This window comes from Peromyscus eremicus, chromosome X (assembly GCF_949786415.1).
Source record: "Peromyscus eremicus chromosome X, PerEre_H2_v1, whole genome shotgun sequence".
Taxonomy (NCBI): domain Eukaryota; kingdom Metazoa; phylum Chordata; class Mammalia; order Rodentia; family Cricetidae; genus Peromyscus; species Peromyscus eremicus.
The window spans coordinates 55,882,243-55,904,030 of NC_081439.1; the positions used below are offsets into that span (position 1 = coordinate 55,882,243).

Below are 21,788 nucleotides of genomic sequence, written 5' to 3' on the forward strand. Positions count from 1 at the left end.
ATAGATTACTGCAGCTCTCAGGCCTCATCAATTTTTTCTTTTTGCTGTTGACAACAAGTTAATACAGACACATCTGATCAAAGTACAGAAAATAAGTGGTTATGGAGTGATCAGCCACACGCACGCACGCACGCACGCACGCACGCACGCACGCACGCACATGCATGCACATACACCCCTCAGGGACATGACAGGGCCATTACACATATAAACTCACAGCAGACGTGGCTACCTGTAGAACCTGCACATGACCAAGACAGTCAGCATTCCAGCATGAGCAGGGGAGGGGCTGGAGAAGCCCCATCCCTACCTGAGGAGTTAATAGAATTCTGGGAGAGAGGAAGGGAGGGTCATTTTGGAGACATGGCCCTCAGTAGGTTGCCCATATTCCAGTGGATAGCCCTACATGCACATACATAAGAGCAACATTCATTGCACTCAGTGGGTTATTTAAAAAAAAAAAAGAATAAGGACTTAGACGGTGGATATTGGAGGGAGGTTCAAGATGAGCTAGAGAGGGGAGTGAATGGTGGTTATGACCAAAATACATTGTATACATGTATGAAATTCTCAAAGGATAAATACATTAAAAAATTTTTAGTCCTATGTGGTAGCACACACCTTTAATTCCATCACTAGGGAAGCAGAGGCACACATTTCCGTTATTTCAAGGCCATCCTGGTCTTCATGGTAATGGCCACCAGGGCTATATATTAAGATCCTAACTGAAAATAAGTTTTTAAATGCTTTTCCTCAGGGCTGGGGATATAGTTTGGTTGATAGTATGCTTCTCTAAGCATATAGAGTGTGTATGAAGCCAGGTTCAACAGCCAAGACTGCATAAATCAGGTATGGTGGCATGTACCTCAACCCTAGCACTAGGTAAGTGACTACAAAGTGAGTTCAAGGTCAGACTGGGCTACATAAGACCCTGTATCAAAAAAAATTTTTTTTCATCAATTGTTTTATCTATCTCCTTGTAGTTGAGTCATAATGGCCCTCAAATGGAAAAGAGTCTGGGAAGGTACTTCTGTCAGTAAAGTATTACTTGCCTTGCAAGCATGAGGACCCACCTAAAAAGGCCAGGCATGGTGGTGCACACTTGTAATTGCAGGGCTGGGGTGGGGGTGGGGGTGGGGAACAAGAGGATCCCTTGGACCTTCGGGCCAGTTATTCTACCTTAATTGATTGAGTTCTAGGCCAAAGTGAGACCATATCTCAAAAGGATCATCAAGGAAACTTCTCTTTGCTAACAGACAGAGGCCATTAGAGAAAAACACAACCAATCAAAACACAGAGTTGTGGAGCCAAGTCCTAATGGATACATCTACAAAACACTCCTGCACTTAAGGCTCAGGGAACACTATGGAAGAATGGGGAGGAAAGACTTTAGGAGCTAGAGAGAGTACCAGGTGTTTTGCCATAAGACTGTGTCTCCTAGTAATGGCAGAAGCTACACCTGTAAAGTCTTACCAACATGGCTGCCTAAACATGAGCTGAACAAGGACAACAAGAATAAACACGCCAAAGTGGACGGGGGTGGGGGGGGTGTTTCTGCTCACAAGGTCTCAACCCTACACAAAGAACTACGGGCAATACGGGCAATTAAGGAATTCTGGGAGCAGGAGAAATAGTCTTCCCCAGGGAAGAGCACACCAATTGGTTATCCCAAACCAATGGTCAGCCCTGAAAACATACATACAATACAGACTGAGCAGGTTGTATTTATGTATTTAGGAACATACATATGTATGCATACATAAATGTATGTAACAACTATTAATGAAAAAAAAGGCCATGAATTTCAAAGAAAGCAAAAAGGGGTGTATGGGAGGAAAGGCAAGGGAGAAATTATGTAATTATAATTTCAAAAATAAAAAAATGGGGGAAAAAGAGGGAGGCAGCCTTGAAGTGCAGATTGACTCATGTAGATATTTTGAGAAGAATCCCTTGATAGTGAAGTGTGGAAAACAGGAATAAAACCTGAAGTCTCTGAGGGTTCCATTAACCCATTAACTGCAAAGTGACAGAAAACACCATCACAGCTTTTTTTTTCCCTTTGGTTTTTCGAGATAGGGTTTCTCTGTGTAGTCCTGGCGCTCAATCTGTAGACCAGGCTGGCCTCGAACTCACAGAGATCCATCTGCCTCTGCCTCCCAAGGGCTGCCACCACACCCAGCCCTCCATCACAGCTTTTGACAGGGACATAGGAAGCCTGAAAACATAGGTGATTTACGTTAAAATTGAAGAAAGCTAAGAATCTAACATTTGAATAGAAACTATAAATGTGTGAGAGCAGAAAACTTCAGGCAAATCTTGCATTGAGTGTCTTCTGCAGTAGAGGCTGACTATAAGTAGAAGTCTTACCAGGCTTGAGTCTCCAACTGAATGTATTGAAAACACTCTTGATTTGCAAAATAAGAGTTAAACGCCTCTGGAGACACGTATCTTCATCATCTAACGTGTCTCTTTTAAGTTAAAGGGTGATAACTTTGACATGGGGACTAACTTAGAGAAGGTTAGTCCACAGTTCAGTCAAATAGTCATATGTGCTTGGTAAAACAATGGGATACTTTGAGAGCAGCTTGTATTTTTTTAAATTATTTTTATGTTCATCATCACTTTTTTGGGTTTTTTTGGGTTGTTTTTTTTTTTTTTTTTTTTTTTTTCGAGACAGGGTTTCTCTGTGTAGTTTTGCGCCTTTCCTGGAACTCACTTGGTAGTCCAGGCTGGCCTTGAACTCACAGAGATCCACCTGGCTCTGCCTCCCGAGTGCTGGGATTAAAGGTGTGCGCCACCACCACCCGGCTCACTTTTTAAACATAAACATATGTTAGGCAGAGGTCTTAAGGAAATATACTTATTTATTGAGCATTTTTGAAAAGGAGGGGGAAGAGTTCTTAAGGATGACACCTAAAGGTTGTTCTCTGACACCCCCCATATACATACATATGACACATGCATAAATTTTAAAAAATAGAGGTTGTGAGACACCTTAGCAGGTTAAAGGTGCTTGCTGCCAAGCCTGACAATCTGAGTTCAATCCCCAGGATCCATATACTGGAACCAGGGAACCAACTTCCACAAGTTATCCTCTGACCTACATACACAACACTCCACAGCATGCACATTCATGTGTACACACACACACACACACACACACACACACACACACACACACACAAATAAATAAATAAATAGATAGATAAATAAATATAGTTACATTTTTAATTAAAATAAATGGAAACAATTTAAGTGTCCTCAGCATATGAATTAACAAAATGGGATGGGGAATGAATGGAAAATTATCCAGCCTTTAAAAGAAAAGGCATTCTGACATGTGCTGCAACATGGATGACCCTTGATTTTATGCTAAAGTGAAAGAAGCCAGTCACAAAAAAGATAAATAAGGGTGAGTGAGATGGCTCAGCATGTAAAGGCACTTGCCACCAAGCCTGACAACCTGAGTTCAATTCCAAGACCTACATGGTAGAAGGAGAGAACTGATCCTGCAAGTTTCCCTCTGACCCCCACACATGTACTATAGCACTTACAAGTGCGCACATACACAAACAAAAATGCAGTAACAAAAAATCTAAGAACTATTCCATTTATGAGATACTTGTGATTGTCAAATTCAAAGACACAGAAAGGATGGTGTTTACTAGGGGTAATGGGAAGTTACTGAGTTTAAAGTGGAAAGATGAAAAAAAGTATTGAGATATATGATGGTAATGGTTGCACAACAATGCAGACATGCTTAATGCCACTTAAAAATGGTTAGGACAGCCAGGCATAGTACACATATCTGTAATTCCAGCACCTGGAAGGCAGAGGCAGGAGGACTGCTGCATATTCAAGCCCCGCCTGGTCTATACAGTGAGTTTGAACCACATAGGGTCATATAGTAATATCATGTTTCAAAAAACAAAACAAACAACAACAAAAAAAAGTGTAGTGACACATGCCTGTAATCTAAGGGCTTGGAAGACTAAGACATCAGGATCGCCATGAGTTTGAGGCCAGCCTGGTTTATATAGCAAGTGGCAGGCCAGCCAAGGCTATATAGCATGACCCCATCTCAAAAAAAGTTAAAGCAGTGAATATTATTATACATAATATATGTGCATACATATAATCATTTTTACAATAATATATGTGATATATTTCAATGGAAACAATAGAAAAGATTAAAGGCAGAAGCAGATGGGAGAACTTAGTTGTCTCTTACTAGGGCAGATATCAATGTAACTTACAAAACAAATGTCAATTTTATTCTTCTAATTCTTGACTTTAGAAAAGTTATCTTTCAATGGAGTCCTGCAATCACAGTTTGAGAAGATGAAGAGTCAAATAAAGAATGGCCACACCACTATTGTTTGTAAAAGTAATAATAAAGTTAAAACAATCCAGTAGTCTATCAATAAGAGAACAGTTAAATAACCATTTACAGTTATACTATGGCATATTGTGTATATTGTGTTACATTTAATGAATCTAGTAAATAACATTTCCAAAACACTGAATGAGAACTTAAAGCATGGTAATTTGTGGAAATAAAAACATAACACAATGGATTTTCTATGGTAAATTGATGTATGTAGAAAGGTGCACAGAGTACAGATGACAGAGGACTGGCTGAAATAGTAGCACAGGAATAGACACTTTCTAGGTCAGACATCTGTTCTTCCAATGGACTTAGTACAAAGATCTTCAGTCTCCAGTTTTTGTGGCCTTTCCTGCTTCCATCGAGAATCCTGTGGTGATGTTGTAGCAAGGAAGGTAAAATATGCCAGCTAATACCCCATTGCTCAGACCCAGGACCTCAGCAACCAAGTGAAAGGGAGAGCTCCAAGTTGGCCTTGATGTACAGCCTAGGGAGGACTTCATCTAACAGCCATAAAATCTATATAACCTGAGTCAACTGTGTCAAAACAGGTGATAACTCTGAGACACATGTAAAGTGTGAAACTGTGTAGGGTGTTCAGGCTGTGGGCAGGCCATTACTAATTCAGCCACAGAAGTTAGGCAGTCCTTCACCTTCAAAAGCAGCATCACACCGTTCCCACTGGTTTCCATACCAGTGGCTTCCTGTGGTCCTTCCCTCCATTAAGAGACCAATCGGGAGAGGGAATGTGCTTCCACAGCATACAAATAACTACATGCTTGCTCATTTCTGATTGACATACAGCCAACCAGAAAAGTGGGATCTTGTATTTAAATCAACATGTTGTTCTTGGTCCCCTCCCAGACTTTAAGGTTTGGATCTAGGAAAAATAACAAAAGAAGAGGTCCAAGCTGGATCCAAGAAACAAATTATATTTCCATGTGGATCCATGGGAGTTGCTCTGGACTTGTCCTCAAGTGGTGCTAATCTAAGACAGAACTGGTCTTAAGAGTACCTCATACAAGGTTGCATTGCCAATGGACTAATGAACTTCATTGTCCCCCAAAGGCTAGTGGGAAAAAATAGGACTATTCAGGGCTATTAACTTAAAAGTGATAACTGAATTTGTTAAAGTCATAAGGATCTTTAACTGACAGAAAGATACTGCTTCTAGAATGATCAAAATTAAATGTGTGGGGAAACTTGTAAACTCCTAACAGTTGGTATCATTACAACTAAATGCATCAGGAAATCCAAATTAGAATTATGAAAACAACATTTTCACCAAATACCTTTGATAATTGTAGATTATTTAAATTTGTACCCTGTTTAGCAGGGAAAATTCTTGTGAGGAAACATGAATTTCCTCATTTGAGGGGAGCAGCAGAAACAGTCATTTGATATTTGTGAAGGGAGTCTAAACTATACTCTATTGTTTTTTTGTTTTTTCAAGACAGGATTTCTCTATGTAGTTTTAGTACCTGTCCTGGATCTTGCTCTGTAGACCAGGCTGGCCTCAAACTCACAGAGATCTGCCTGGCTCTGCCTCCCAAGTGCTGGGATTAAAGGCATGCACCACCACTGCCCAGCTAAACTATACTCTTAAAGAAAGTAATTTAGCCCAGCTTGGTGGCCCACACCTTTAAAACCAGCACTTGGAAGGTAGGTAGATCCCTGTGAGTTCCCAGCCAGCCAGGACTTCACAGAGAGAGCCCTGTCTCAAAAAAGTAATTTAGCTGTAGCTATCAAAGTACAAATTGCACACACTCTTTGACTTAGCAATTCCTTCTCTCAAAATCTATCCTACAAAAATACTTAGATACAGGAGAAAGATTAAATGTAGTATTTATAACAGTGAATGATTGGAGGCAAGTTCCCATCAATAGGTGAATTGTTAAATTGTAATAAAGCTATACTAATGAATGTTATACCATTATTTTTCTTTTCATTTTTCTAAATGAAGTGTCCACGTATTAATGCAAGAAATATACGGTACATTCCATATTAATTTGCATAGTAGTAAAACAACGTCCTATTTTTAAAAACTATACATATGTGCCGATGTTCCTCTATGTTTATGTATGAGGACAGAGGGGAGAGGGAGGAGGGAAAGGGAGCTTTAGGATACACCAGTTAAAAGTCATTTTTAGAGAATGGGAATAGGAAAGAATGAGAAAAAAATCTTTCACTTTTTACTTTATATGCTTGTTTTGTTTAAATTTTGCCCATTTACATAAACTGCTTTTGAATTTTACGATATACTATTTCAACAAAAGAGGCTCTTTTGTAATCAAATCAAGAGAGTTATAATTTATATAATTTAAATAAGAATAACTCCATATCTGGGTGTAGTGGCATATGCCTGTAATTACAGCCATGGAAAGGAGAATCACTGAAAGTTCAAGGCTATCATGGTCTCCATAGCACAACTCTGTCTCAAAAGACACACAGACACACATGCAACTCCATGTAAGTTACTACTACCAAAATTTTTCATCTAGAAAATTTAAGTTAAAATTAGGGCAACTATAAACTGTTAAATATCTGTGATCATTCAATCAAATATCTTCATTTTATAGTTGAAAAAAAAGTCTGAAGTCATGAAACAATTCACCTAAGGTCCTCTAGCCAACCACAGCCAGATCCAGAAGTCAGTTTCTATTCCAGCCCTGGTATTCTTTCTACTTCCTTTCAAATTTTCCTGAGTCTTCATTCTGATGACATAGTATGAAGTATTCTTGTCTCCTAAATATTAGATGTCACTGTATTTAAATGTTAGAACAAAAATACATAGGGAAATGAAAACGTAGCTAGATGTGGTGGTGTACCCCTTTAATCCCAGCATTGGGGAGGCATATCTCTGTGAGTTTGAGGTTAGCTTGGTCTACATAGGGAGTTCCAGACCAGCCAGGGTTACATAGTGAGGTCCTATATAAAAAAAATGTATACCATTACCACAGCCTTGAAAAGCTGACTCTCAGCAAAAAGTTATTGTATTTTAGAATAAAAACATATAACAAACTAAAATGTGTATACCTGTTAGCAAAAATTTTAAGAGCTTACTGCAACTAGACAAAAAAGCATTACTGATACAACATTTTCTTAAAAAGAAACACATGGATAAAATTTCTACCAATTATTTTGTTAACTAGTTTTCTCCTAATTTAAAAAAGTATTTATTTATTTAAATTTATTTCTGTATGCCTTTGTGAGTGTACTACACCATGTGAAAGCAATAACAGTGGAAGCCAGAAGAGGATGTGGGATCCCCTAGGACTGGGGTTATAGATGGCTGCAAGCTGCCATGTGGGTGCTGGGAATTGAACCCGGGTCCTCTGGAAGAACAGTCAGTGCTCTTACTCACTGAGCCATCTCTCCAGCCCAAAGATTTGTTTTCTCTTATATGAATGGTTTTTTTTTTGTTTTTTTTTGTTTTTGTTTTTTGGTTTTTTCGAGACAGGGTTTCTCTGTGTAGCTTTGCGCCTCTCCTGGAACTCACTTGGTAGCCCAGGCTGGCCTCAAACTCACAGAGATCCGCCTGGCTCTGCCTCCCAAGTGCTGGGATTAAAGGCGTGCGCCACCACCGCCCGGCATATGAATGTTTTGTCTGCATACATGTGCACCACAGGCGTGCCTGGTGCCCCTGGAGGTCAGAAAAGAGCATCAGGTCCCCTGGAACTGGGGTTACAGATGGTTGCAAGCCATCATATAGGTGCTGGGAACTAAATCAGGGTTCTCTGCAAGAGCAACAAATGCTTTTATCCACTAAACCATCTCTCCAGCCCTCTTCTAATTTTTAATCTATCTTTAGCTGACAGTTCCTGTTAACCATCTTAACCCTTTATCTTCAGTTTCTCTAGGTAAAGGAATTTATATCTAACACAAACATTTGAAACCACTAGAGAAGAGCCAAGCATGCTGGCATACAACAGTAAATGGCAGCACTCAAGAGGCTAAGCCAGAGGATTCTTAAGAGTTCAAGGCCAACCTGGGCTACATAATGAGTTTGAAGCTAGCCAATGTTACAGAGTAAGACAGTCAAAAACAGACAAATATATAAAGCCACCATAGAAACCACCTATTTAAAGGAGCCCTCAAAGGGTTTAAAGAATCCTTTCATGATATTGATAATTATTCCTACTTTGTATGTTTTATATAAGAACATCTATTTTTTAAAGCATAGACAGACAATTGTAATTATTCCTACTTTGTATGTTTTATATAAGAATGAGTATCTTTTTTATATTTTTGGTTGTGAGCATAGCCTTTAACGGCTGAGCCATCTCTCCAGCCCGAGTATCGTTTTTAAAAAAAAGTATAGACAGACACACATACACACAGGGGAGTAGGAAAGAAAAATCTAAAAATAAAATTAAGAAGACAATTTGTTGTATAAGTCAAAAAAAGAAAAGATGAATGATGCCTGGTGAGTGGTCAGAAGGGGAGAAGCAAAGAACCACAAACTAAATTATTCATGAAGTTGGGCATAGTGACTTGAGTCCTGCAATCCTGCATTCAGAAGTCTGAGGCATGAGGATCACCTATGAGTTTGAGCCTAACCTGTAAATAGTGAGTTATAGGTCATCCTGAGGTACAAAGTGACACTGTCTAAAAAAATAAAAAATAAATTAAAAAAAAAGCCAGGTGTGGTAGCACAAGCCTGTAAATGGCAGCATTTGAGAATGGAATCAGATCAGGAGCTACATAGCAAGTTCAAGGCCAGCTTCAGCTACCCGACCCATCTCAAAAAATAAAAGTTTAATTACTTGTTTAATTATACTATGTATAATCAGAGTAACAACCACCTAACTTTTAGCTATAATTAAAGGAGTACTCAGTTTTAGACTCCCTGCTTAGGCACAAATGAAGGCTTTGAAAATTTCAGAATTATAAAGATAAAAAGGTTAAAAAACCAAGTGAAGAAAAATCCTAATGGTTATTGTGCCTAGGAGAATACCAGGAGTGACTCAAAGCCCACAAGGCCATGAAGAAATAGCCATTTCAGTGAGCAGCTGGTCTAAATTACCACAGCAGGTGATTTTGTTGAAATTACTACACCAAGCATTTCAACATAGACGTGTCTCACCTAGGATACATAGCACAGAAAATCCTGTGAAGCCTGTTCACCTCTCCCACCTTTACTAGCTCAACTTCTCATCTCCAATAGGTCAAAGGGTAGGTAAGGCATCTTTGGAATGTTAAGATGTAGGCTTCTTTTAGGTCTAGCTATGTGTAAGATTTGTTCTTAGCCTCTCTCTCCTAGAAGCCAACATAAAGTTGAATCTTTCTGAGCAATGAAAAAAAGGGATTGATTAGTAGTAAACACTCATTGGATGGGAAAGAGGACTTGGATTTAAGGTTCTTAGAGGACCTAGTGACTGTGTTTAAAATGGCCAATTTTCCTCCAAAAAGAGAAAATTGAACTTGTTGAAAATTAAAATTAATAATAAAAGGAAATCACCCATACAATGCTATCACCCAGAAGGCAGAGACAGGAGGATCATAAGTTCCAGGCAAGCATGGGCTACAAAATGAAACCTGTCTCAGATAAGAGAATAAGTAGGGAAAGGGGATAATTAATTAGCTATCGTGAACCGCATCTTTCATATTTACCTCTCATTTTTGTCTTATATAGAGAGCTCTTGAATCATGAAGTCTATGAAGAAATAGAATGTACTCACTCATCTTACTTGTACTTTGATTACCCTACCCTACACCTACCTAGCTGAATACTAGCTATCTAAAACATTGTTCATTCTTTATTTTATAGCCACCTTTTCTAGTTATTCTCCAGTTCATCCTGCAATACTGCTGCCTATGAAGGCTGTATCTCTTGATCACTCCTTTCCTTTATCTCACAGAAACACCTATTCTTCCTACTCCCTCAGAAATCTTTTATTCATCTCATTCTCTAATGATCAAAAATTTCTTAACTTCTTTACTTCAGCTGACTCTTCTATTTAAAACCAAATATCACTCTTAGGTCTCTGTAATGTCCTCATCTTTTGAACACATCATTTTCTATACCATTGTTTCATTTTAAAATAAATGAAAAGTAGGTTTTCTAGGGCGACCAGGTTGGCCTCAAATTCACCATGTCATAAAGGCTGGACATGAACTCCTGATCCTCCTGCCTCCACCTCTCACATGCTGGGATTACAAGCATGCGCTATCATGTCCAGCTCTAAAACTATCTTTAATTTACCAAATGACAAGATTCCTACCTCCCTCATCCCAACCTTCCTGGAACCCTTCTGTACAAGACATATTAGTTAGATGAAAACACAGACCCATCAGAAATTATCAGGATTTCACCCACCTTTCTGTCTGCATCAAATCTGTTTGAAAAACAACATAATGAAGCAACATCAAATGAGGTAAAAGGACAATGAAAGAAACTGTTGTTGATATGTGGGTGTACCAGAAGATGGGTCTATATGTATGTTTCTGTTATAACACATTACATATGCATATATAATAAACACACATAAATACATTCAACTCAAATTAGCAAAACTCCACAAATATAAAAATCAGATCAGCTAAATCTGACCTAAACCACAGATATTATATGGCTACTTCCTGGAAGGAGATGCATTATCTATGTGACAAAGTCAGTTGTAAGTTACAGGAAACTATAGGTAAACTACTATAAGCAGCCTGGATTCTGCTTTTCTGTAATGTAATATAAATGCAAAGCTTAGTCATCACCTCAGGACAATGGCCATGTTGCATGACTTCTACACAATACCCAGCATGCGCTCAACACTGGGAAATAGTAAATTTACAACTTAAGGAGGAAAACGGAGGCTTGCTTCACAGTGGTTTAATATGAACAGAGTTGAATATGACATTGTCTGACAGAAGAATGAACAGTTTGCTGAATAAAAGCCCCGAGTCAGGATATATACACAGCAGAAATGGGGCCTCAGAGTCTCAGCACTTGTGCACAAAGAAAGAAGAAATATTTAAAAAATATCTGTAACAGAGGATACAAATCCAAAGGCAGCAAGGACATGGACACTGGTGAGGTGGGAAAGGGGCTGCTCAGTCCCCAGCATGGGCTCGGCAGCTAGAGAGCTAATCTGTCTCAAGGGTCTTCAACACGGAGATGGGCTCCAAGACCCATGTCAAAATCTAATCCTGACCTCTCTGACCAGGATCACACCAGGATCAGCAATCCTTTTCCCCAAGGACCTCCATAGAAAACACAATTCCTTCCATAATAGGGAGTCTAAGCCAAGAGTCCCAACTTTTATCTGGCACCAGAGTTAACTTGCTCTCATCCCACCATTTGGACTGACAGCAGGTCCCAGCAAACAAACCACCACCTTCCAAACAATAGCCTAGAGAGTTGCCAGCCTCAAGAAGCTGCTTTAGCCTCTAAGATTTGGGAACTCTACATCTAGCTGCTAGCCCTATTTCAGTTTCTGGGAACAACACTGGAGTTCATGGGAAACAAGTACAGACAGTTCAATAACCCTGTGACCAAGCTGGGGAAGGCGGCAGACAACTCTTGCCTCTGAGCCCCATTCAACAGCTCAAAGTGCTTAGGAGCAATCAGAAACTGTGGTGTGTGTGCTTCTGCCCGTGGGACAGCACTAAATGAGATGGGAAAAGGAGGAATGGAAGGAGGAAAGTGATGTTGCTCTTCCTTACCACTTAGAGGAACCTAGAACATGACCCCCTCCACCATTCTGGAAGTCACCTGGCAGTGGTAAGTTGCTCTTATTCCTCAAAACCTACAAAGCTAACCCATAAAGTCACAAGGGTTGAGGAGGGAGGATTGCTGGCCCATTCTGACTAATTAGCTAGTGAGCAAAATATAGACAGCCAGAGTAGGGAGCCATAAAGGGATAGGGGCTAGGCAATAAGAGCAGCCTACTACCCTATGGCTTTCTTGACTCTGCAGTAACCATGATGATGGGCCCATAAAACCCATACACCCTGCTCCACATATCAGACTGCTTAACTCTATGAGGATTACTGCCATGAAAAGCAACCAGGGAGAAAAAAACAACCAAAAACAATTGCTGAGAAAACTGGGAGCAGGCCTAGAAGAAACAGTAAGTTTTGGGTCTCTACTACCTTCCTCCCTAAAAGAAAATTTTCATGCAGGTAGAAAAAGCAGAGATTCTCCCTATTCAGTGTTCCTGGTGAAACCTAAGAATAAGAAAAAGCCCCTAGACTTGCAGCATCAGTAATACATCCCAGTGCCTCACCAGCACAACTCCCCCCACCCCCAAGGTTAGCCTTCTGGCATGGGTAAAACACCCAAAAATTGCCTTCCAGTCCAATCCCTCCCCCACCCCAACCCCAAGCAAAGAGCATCTGCCTGTGGTTTCCCACCTCTCTTCAGAGAAGAGATACTAGCAGAGTGCCCACATGGTGTAGTCTGGTACCAAGGGGCACAATGCAAGACGGTCTATCAGGCCAGAGGATGGGCAGCCAACTTCAGATCAAAAAGAGAGAGAGGCTTAGTGTAAAAATCAATGTCATTTCAGCAGATAAAGTAGAGGGCAAGTGGTGAGAGGGACTCCTACTGGCGCACCTTCCCAGGGACGTAGTTCCTATCAATTGCCTCCTCCTGCAGGAACATGTGTAGACAGCGTTCATTCTGAGCCAGTGGGTGCCCAGCAATTCTATAAAGAGACCAAAATGGTTATCAGTAGTTTCCGGGATCAGAGAGAATTGGCAGGGGAATAGGAATATGAAGAGAGGAAAAAGGGCATGATCAGCCTTAGGTTTGAGCCTCTAGGGGATAGCAGTGGGGTATGACCTAAACTGTAATATTGTAGAAGGGAAATTGAACAGAAGGACAGGGTAGGGAAATTCTAATTAAAAGGGTTAACATGCATTACATTCTCAGGCTTTGACATACAGGATCAGAATTTATTCACAGGAATGGAGTTTAACTATCCAGTTTGCCCACTACATCATACTACCTATTACAAAAAGACAAAGTAGAAAAAAATATAGAAAGATCATGATAGGCTGGGAGTATAATAGCTTAGAGGTAGAGTGCTTGCCTAGCATACACAAGGCCCTGGAATCACTCCTCAGCAAAAAGGGAAAGAGGACAGTATGGAACAAAGGAGGAAGGGGGAGGGGGAGAAAAAATGGGGGAGGGCGAGAAAGTTCATGATGGCAAATAGAGTAAGCAGGGCAGCCAGGAAATCGGCTTACTTGTTAATAAACTGTTCGAGGCCCTGCCTCCTTTCTTCAATGAAAGATTCCTCAAAGATCCCTTCATCTCCTCGAAAAGGGAGCTGCCGCTTCAAGGCCTTCCCAGGCAGTGGTGGTACTACAATCTGCAGTCAAACAGCAGCCCAGTTGGAGAGGGCAAGAAAGAAAAAAGCAAATGAGAAGGTAAAAGGCTCTCCAGTGCCTACTTGCTTGCACTCTCTCTCCCTTTCCCCGCCCCCCCCCCTCTCTCTCTCTGTGCCTCCCTCCACCTCCCTTCCTCCCTCTCCCTCCCCTTCCCCTCCATGGCTGCAAGGTGGCCTCCAACTGTGTATATAACCAAGGATGACCTTGAACTTCTGATCCTCCTGGCTTCACCTGCCAGGTAAACTGTGTATCTCAATTCTTTTAGGCCTGGGATCCACCATGCCAGGTTCAGCTAAGACCTTAGAACAGTAAAGATGGCTCATATGGATCCAACTTGATTTCTGTAGGACAGATTTACCATCTCAAAAGAAAGGAAGTAAAGTTCAAGCACTCTTCCCTTTCTTTAACAATCCAGCACCATCCAAGCATTTAGCTAAGCTTTTCTTGACACATTTTTGCACTTACAGGAGTTTACTAACTTTACAAACAACAAAACAATAGTTAAAAATATTGTTCACGAGGCTGAGGAGATGGCTCATCAGTTAATAGCATTGGCTGCACAAGCATGAGGACCTGAATATGGACTCCAGGACCCAAACAAAAAAAGTCCAGCTGAGGGTGGAGGGTAGAGACAGGAGGATTGCTGGAGATTGCTGGCCTAGCTCCAAATTCAGTAAGAAGCCCTGTAAAACGTGCAAGGTAGATAGAGCAGGACACACAACTTGCTCCTCTGTCCTGCATGTGCCCTTGCACCATATACCCCCCTACACACACACTTTTAAAAATAATACAGTCAGCCAAGCAGTGATGGTGCATGCCTTTAATCCCAGCACTCAGGAGACAGAGGCAGGCGGATCTCTGAGTTCGAGGCTAGCCTGGTCTACAGAGCTAGTTCCAGGACAACAAAGGCTAAAAAAAGAAATCTTGAAAAAACAACAACAACAAAATACCTGTCTTACGGAGGAGTAGATGGGGGGGGGAGTAGAAGGGAGGTGGGGCAAAGGAACAGGAGGAGAGGAGGGGAGGGAAAACTATGGTTGATGCGTAAAATAAATTTTAAAAATTTGATAAAAAAAACTATTCTAAATCTCTTTCAAGATTCAAAGGGTATTCCCCCAGGACCAATACATTGGGATTCAGTCTATAAGAATGTGTTCACCCTTCCTACCTACTTCAAGACTTTACAAGCTGTGATCTTATACCCTCTGAGCCTATGCAGATTGCTTCCTCCAATGGTACTAATTAGGGATGAGCTGTACCTTACTATCGCGCTCCAGCTCATTTTTCAGCCACTCGAAGTCACTGTAGCGTCGCCGTACACAGGATTCTTTCAGCTTGAAGATGGGTAGGTTTGTCTACAGGGAAGGAAGAATGAAGAGAAGCCAGGTGTTGTGACACTTACTTTTAACACACACAAGGCTGAGGCAGGACGATCAGCATTTTGAGGCCAACATAGGCCACATAGGGAATTCCAGATCAGCCTGGGCTACATAGTGAGACCCTATCTCAAAAATAAAAACTGAAAACAGGCAATAAGTTCTGTTCAACCAACCTGTGGAGACCACCTGTCAGAACCACTGGAAAAGTCTCAATGAAGAAACAGTTCCTCTGGGACTGAGGATATAATTCAGTGGTAGGGCATTTACCTACTCTCTATGAGCACCAGAGTTTGACTCCCAGCATCACAAAAAAGAAAACTTGTTCCTATGGACCATATACCTAAAACTCTTCCAAAACACCACCAGGTATATATTAACCCTTACCATACCCAATTAACAGAAGTCCCTTGCTGGGGCTGGAGGGTAGCTCAGAGGTAGAGCACTTGCCTAGCATGCTCAAGGCTCTTGGTTCCGCCCCACAAACACACACATAAAATCCTTTTACTTAAAATTTATCTTAGAGAAGACTCACAGTCATGTTCTAATGTACATTATACTGGTAAATCATGTTATTTGAGCTCAGATGGGTTCCCCACCCCCATTTCATGCCCACACATGTTTGTCTCAAAGTAGTCTCAAAGGCCCCGTCCGGGGATTTGTTCCCTTCCTATCTCTGTGATACAGAGGGAAGAAAACAACAAAACACTCCAACAGTAAAAACAGTCTTTGAGAACAACTAGAAGGTAAACCATTTCCAACAGATGTTTATCCCATGATATAAAAATGCCTGCAGTGGAAAAAAAGCTGAAGCTCACTCATGGGAAGCTCAGCCATGGAGAAAATGCTCAATCAGGAACTCCAGCTGACTGCCTAACTTCCTGAGATGGTTTCTTCTGGACCTTAGGGATGCCTGATTTGATGATGTTACCTTTCTGTTGCTATTTGTTCTTTTACTTGGAAGCCTCAACCAAGGGGACACTCTGCTGTCTGGGACTCTCTGTTTGGGAAACTCCAGCTGGCTGCCTTAAAGGCACTTTCCCAGTCAGTTTCTGCTGGATATCCTGACTTGATAATGTTTTGCTATCTGTCTATCTCTTGCTATTTATTCTTTTACTCTGACTTGTCACATAATTAAACTTACTCATTCAAAATCAAAAGTATGGCTATTTCAGATCATTCTCTAGATCTCCAAGACATGCTTCTCTCTGCTTTCCTATTCCAATCTTTCCTGTAAGTCCTAGTTCAATTCTCACTTAATTCAGAAAACTTTTCCTGGTAATATCAGCTGGGTATATTGTGGTCTACCTCCTCCTTGATCCCTTCTGACATTATACTTTTCTTGAGACCCTGTCTCTAGCCTAGGCTGGCTTCTAACTCTCTATGTAGCTGAGGATAACCTTGAACTTTTGTCTTCTTGCCTCCTTAGGAAATTACAGGGGTATACCACCACACCCAGTTCATGAAGTGCCAGGCATCAAACCCAGGGCTTTAGACATGCTAGGCAAGTATTTAACAACTAAAATACACCCACATCCCCATTTCTAAGGATGATCTTGAACTTCTGATCCTTCCATCTCTACAGTTTATAAAGCGTCACATTACTAGGTTTTCTTCAGATGTTTTATGCATCCTGTATGTTGTCTACATGATGATCTTAAGATCAACTACCTGACTGTGCATGGTGCTGTATCCCTTTAATCCCAGCACTCAGAAGGCAGACAGGCAGATCTCTGCTGAGTTTGAGGCCAAGTCACTACATACAGAGTTCTAGACTAGCCAGGACAACATAGTGAGACAGTCTCAAAAAAAAAAAAAATCAACAATCACGACAACTTTTGCTTTTCCCAAAATGTAAGGCACCAATACTCAATTACTCAATAGAAACTAGAATGAATCTAGTTACTCCTTTCACCTAAAAAATGCAGAATGAACAGCCTTTATGTAAGTTAGCTTTCTATAGCTTACTCATTCCTACATCTTAATCACTGAGAAGACTCCTTGGGCTCTAGTGGTAAGAGGAACTTCTAACATATTAAAAAGCCCATTGAAAAACCAAAAAAAAAAAAGCTCAAATCTTCATTCCTGTCTACAAGTTCTAAATGAAAATGGTCAAATACATATATTAATCTAGACCACATTTCTTGCCAGCCAATTCAGAGCAATGGGTGGGTAATAATAGGAACTACCTCTTTCTTCTCAACACAACTGCCTCTTGGCAAAAAAGGAGTATCTTGGAGTTCTGGTAGAGCCTCACATGGTCCTTACTACCTTAATTTTTACAGTCCCCAAGTCTTGAAATTGCCTCCCCAGCCAATAACTGGCCAATTCTACCCAAAATCTTCAAGGTTCAAAAAATATTAATAGGTTTAAATGGAGTCTGATATACATAACATTTTGTCATCTAAACTAAAGAATGAGTTTTCTTCAGAGTGTGGCCCCAGGTATGTCTACAATGCTCCAGCGGATGGCCTCATACCCAGAAGTATATGGGCAATACAAACTGGACTGGATGGCTTGGTTTGGTTTTTAAAGAAGACTCAAAAGTTGGAGAGAGAGGGAGGTGGAAATGGATCAGGAAGGAATTAGGAGGAGAGAAGGAGTGAATATGGTCAAAATTCATTGTATAAAATTCTCTAGCCGGGCGGTGGTGGCACACGCCTTTAATCCCAGCACTCGGGAGGCAGAACCAGGCGGATCTCTGTGAGTTCGAGGCCAGCCTGAGCTACCAAGTGAGTTCCAGGAAAGGTGCAAAGCTACACAGAGAAACCCTGTCTCGAAAAAACAAAAAAAAAAAAAATTCTCAAAGAACAATTTTTTTTGTTTTGATTTGTTTTTTTTTTTTTTTTTTTGTTTTCAAGACAGGGTTTCTCCGTGTAGTTTTGGTGCCTGTTCTGGATCTCACTCTGTAGACCAAGCTGACCTTGAACTCAGAGATCCACCTGGCTCTGCCCCGAGTGTTGGGATTAAAGGCATGCACCACTGCCGCCCGGCAAAAATATTTTTTAAAGGAATAAACAACTAAGTAAACATGGTGGCAAAGATCTGTAATGCCAGCACTTGATAAGTGGAAATAGGATGGTCAGTAGTTCAAAGTCATCCTCAGCTACACAGTGAGACAGTGAGTTTTAGGCCAGCCTAGGCTACATGAAACTCAGAAAACAACAACAAAAAATAAGAATAAATAAGAAACTGGAAGCTGGTGAGATGACTGGGCAAGTAAAGGTGCCTGAATCTAAATCTGACAACCCGAGTTCCATCTCTAGGACCCATATGGTAAGAGAGAACCAAGTCCTCAAGTTGTTCTCTGACATGTGCTGCAACCCTTCCCCTGAACACAAGATAAATACAAATATAATTTCAAAAATTTTAAGGTCTGGGCAGTGGTGGCGCATGCCTTTAACTCCAGTACTTGGGAAGCAGGAGCAGGCAGATCTCTGTGAGTTCAAGGCCAACCTGGTCTATAGAGTGAGTTCCAGGACAGGCTCCAAAGCTACACAGAGAAACCCTGTCTCACAAAATTAAAAAAAAAAAAATTTAAGGGACTGGAGAGATGGCTCCATTTTTAAGAGCACTTGTTCTTACAGAGGACCCAGGTTCAATTCCCAGCATCCATGTAGTAGCTCACCACTATCCATAACTCCAGTTCCAGGATGCACATGATACATAGACATATGTTTGATCAAAACACTCATACACATAGAATAAATAAATCTTTCTTTTTTAAAAGTTTTTAATTTAAAAACTGTCTTTTTATGGGCTTTGTTTGACTAACAACAACAACAACAAAAAAAAAAAACTATTCCTTCCTTACCCCCAAAGGATGCTGAAAATATTGTCCTTCCATCTCAGCACTTAACCATCTAAGAAAAAAGCTACTACACAGAAGGCTAGTCCCTGGGCTCCAAACTACAAATCATATGAGGAAGCCAGAATTGTATAATACAGGATATTGAGGGTTTAGGGGTTCTGCTCAGCACAAAATAAAGTAAAAGGACAGAAAAAAAATCAAGTCCACATTGATACATTCATATGAAGCAGGTGGTGGTGGTGCATGCCTTTATTCCCAGCACTTGGGAGGCAGAGGCAGGCAGATTTCTGTGAGTTCAAGAACAGTCTAGTCTACAAATTGAGTTCCAGGACAGCCAGGGCTATGTAGAGAAACCCTGTCTAGGAAAAAAAAAGAAAGAAACATCCATATGAATATGTATAATGATGTGAGGCCACCATAGCACCTCTCCAGACTCCTCAGGCAGGCAGGATCCATTTCTGAATAAAATTAAAGAGAATAGCTTCATCAATATTTATTATATGGAGCTGAAGCTGTAGATCAATGGCAGAGTGTGTGCTCAGCATGCATGAGGTCTAAATTAAATCCCCAGCACCAGAAAAAAATAAATACAAACGATTTTACATATTTTTACAAAAACTAGAGTTCAATAAAACAGTAAAAGCCTCAAATCAACTCAAACCCACAGAAAGAAGAACCACCGTCAACTCTATCAACATTACATAGCTAGAACTGTGGAAGGGACTGACGAAAAAGCTCAGTGTACATTTTGCATACTAAGTTTTGCAACTAAGCCTTAACAAAGTGGTGGAAAGAACATGGACTTTGAGACTTGGTTTCAAATCCCAGCCCTATCCAATACTGTTATATGCACTTGGGAAAATTACTTAAACTACATGCTTTCCTGATTTCTACTTTTTAAAAATGCATACAGAAACTAAAACCTACTCAGGCGTACTGACACACACCTTTAATCCCAGCACTCAGGAAGCAGAGGCAGAAGCAGAGACAGGCAGATCTCTGAGTTGGAGGCCAGCCTGGTCTACAGGATGAGTTCCAGGACAGCCAGGACTACACAGAGAAACTCTGTCTCAGAAAAAAATAATGAAAAGAGAAGAGAAGACAGCTAAAACCTAGTTTGGTACCTGGCTCATTGTAGGGACCAGATGGATGGTCTCTGTTATAAGAATACCTAAAGAAGAGAACGATTTCCTTATTAATCCTTAAGGCTCTTATACATCTAGACAAAATCTCCAAAACCCTAAAAGTAGTCTTTATACTGAACACGTTATACTTAGGTTCCCTTGAGTAATTAAGCCTTCCTCCATTAACCCTTCTCTTTTATCATAGTTTAAAGAACGTAAACCCATGCTTCTCCAAAGAGATCATTTCAAATAGTCTAGTCTCCACAAGACAAGCAAGCATTCCTCATGCTGCTATCACTTTCCCCCCTCAGTTTGGAGAGGACCATTTCTCCCCTAAGACTGTCAAGCATTCTCATTCAATTCTTCTAAAAAATGAGAGCACCATATGTCTCTTGGCTCTCCAATGCTATTCAAGTGGGATGCTATTCACAAAGAATATCCTGGATCTCCAAACTGAAAAGAAAACACAAGGAAAACTAAAAAATAGTTCCTAATTTTTTTAAACCTGTACCACTTCAACTGGGAAAAAAAAATACGTGTGAGCCATGTACTCTATCTGCACATTCCATCCCTGCACTATGGACTAAGAGAATAAAGTCCCCTGGGGTGCAAACTGGAAGAAGCCATGCCTAGAGCCGTTCTGAAATGTCATGTATTAAAGTAACTACAGACTAGGGACAGAAAAAGCAAATGGCCTTTAACAAAAAAAAAAAAAAAAAAGTGATAGCTAATAAAATCTGAAGTAAACATTCTGCATTCTGGATACTTCAAATCTAAAGAGTCAGCAGAGGATGGGAGCAGCAACTGACAATCCACCAATCCCAGTGCAGGGCCGGGTTTCACGCAAGACACGGCATTGTGGTACCTAAGAAACTTAAGCATAAAACATTTCTCTCTTTCAGATGTAAATCTTAGACAAGTCAGCAAAGCATTCAGTCTCAAGACTGCCTTTCTACTTCTGCTCTTTCTCACAAGCCCACTGTCTCTCTTTCCGGTAGTCTTTCCTAGAACTAAAGGTTTGCTTAACTCCATCATCCCAGAGAGCTCTCATTAGGAATTAGCCCAGCCTTCCCACCGCCCCCCCCCTTTAGAATGACTTCCATAACCTAGTTTAGTTGTGGGACCCAGCGAGCCATCGCCTTGGCTTTCCATCCCCCAGCCTTCTTCCACCCTCCCCTTTCGTCCTTCTGTCAATCATGATTCCACTCTACTTGAATTCCTCACTAATCTTTGTCCATCTTCCACACCCTGTCCAGCCATGCTTCACTTCTGCCTCGTGAGTACTTGTTTTCCTTCACCCCCGCCCCAAGTCCCCTCTGGAGTTTTCTGTACCCTCAGGCCACAGCTGAGTCTGCAGCCTTCTCTCCAGCCCTTTCGAGCCCTAACCCTCACATGACCCCGCCAAGCTTCCCCGCCTTTAGTCGTCCCCATGCCCCCTCCCCTCCCGCGTCGTCCTCCCTCAGCTGTCTCCCTCACCCCGTGACTCACCCGCATGCGAACCTCATAGGTGGTGAAGCGCGCGCGGCCCACGCCCACCGTCTGTGGATTAAAGATGTCTATCTCCAGGAAGTTACTTGGCGGCCCGTAAGCATCGGTCAGGTCCTGAGGCTTCGAGTTAAGGCGCCGAGTGTCAGCCACTGCCGTGTCCGACATCTTTCCTAAGAAGAGACCGGTACCGGCGAAGGGGGTGGGGGACAGAGGCCTGAGGCAAGAGCGCGCACGGCCCCTCCCGCTTGCAAAATAACCAGCCAACCCACAGA

General features: G+C 41.2%; 1 protein-coding gene across 2 annotated transcripts in view; it reads right to left on the bottom strand.

Moving 5' to 3' along the window:
* Snx12 (sorting nexin 12) overlaps window positions 1-21,788 on the bottom strand; it is an 81,881-nt gene extending 60,093 nt beyond the window's left edge. For both annotated transcript variants that reach the window (XM_059250317.1, XM_059250319.1), the window contains exons 1-4: window positions 21,517-21,788; window positions 14,977-15,072; window positions 13,574-13,698; window positions 12,939-13,029 (exon numbers count right to left, since the gene is read on the bottom strand). In XM_059250317.1, coding sequence (XP_059106300.1) covers window positions 12,939-13,029; window positions 13,574-13,698; window positions 14,977-15,072; window positions 21,517-21,681 — 477 coding nt within the window. In that variant the 5' untranslated portion in view covers window positions 21,682-21,788. The remainder of the gene's footprint in view (window positions 1-12,938; window positions 13,030-13,573; window positions 13,699-14,976; window positions 15,073-21,516) is intronic.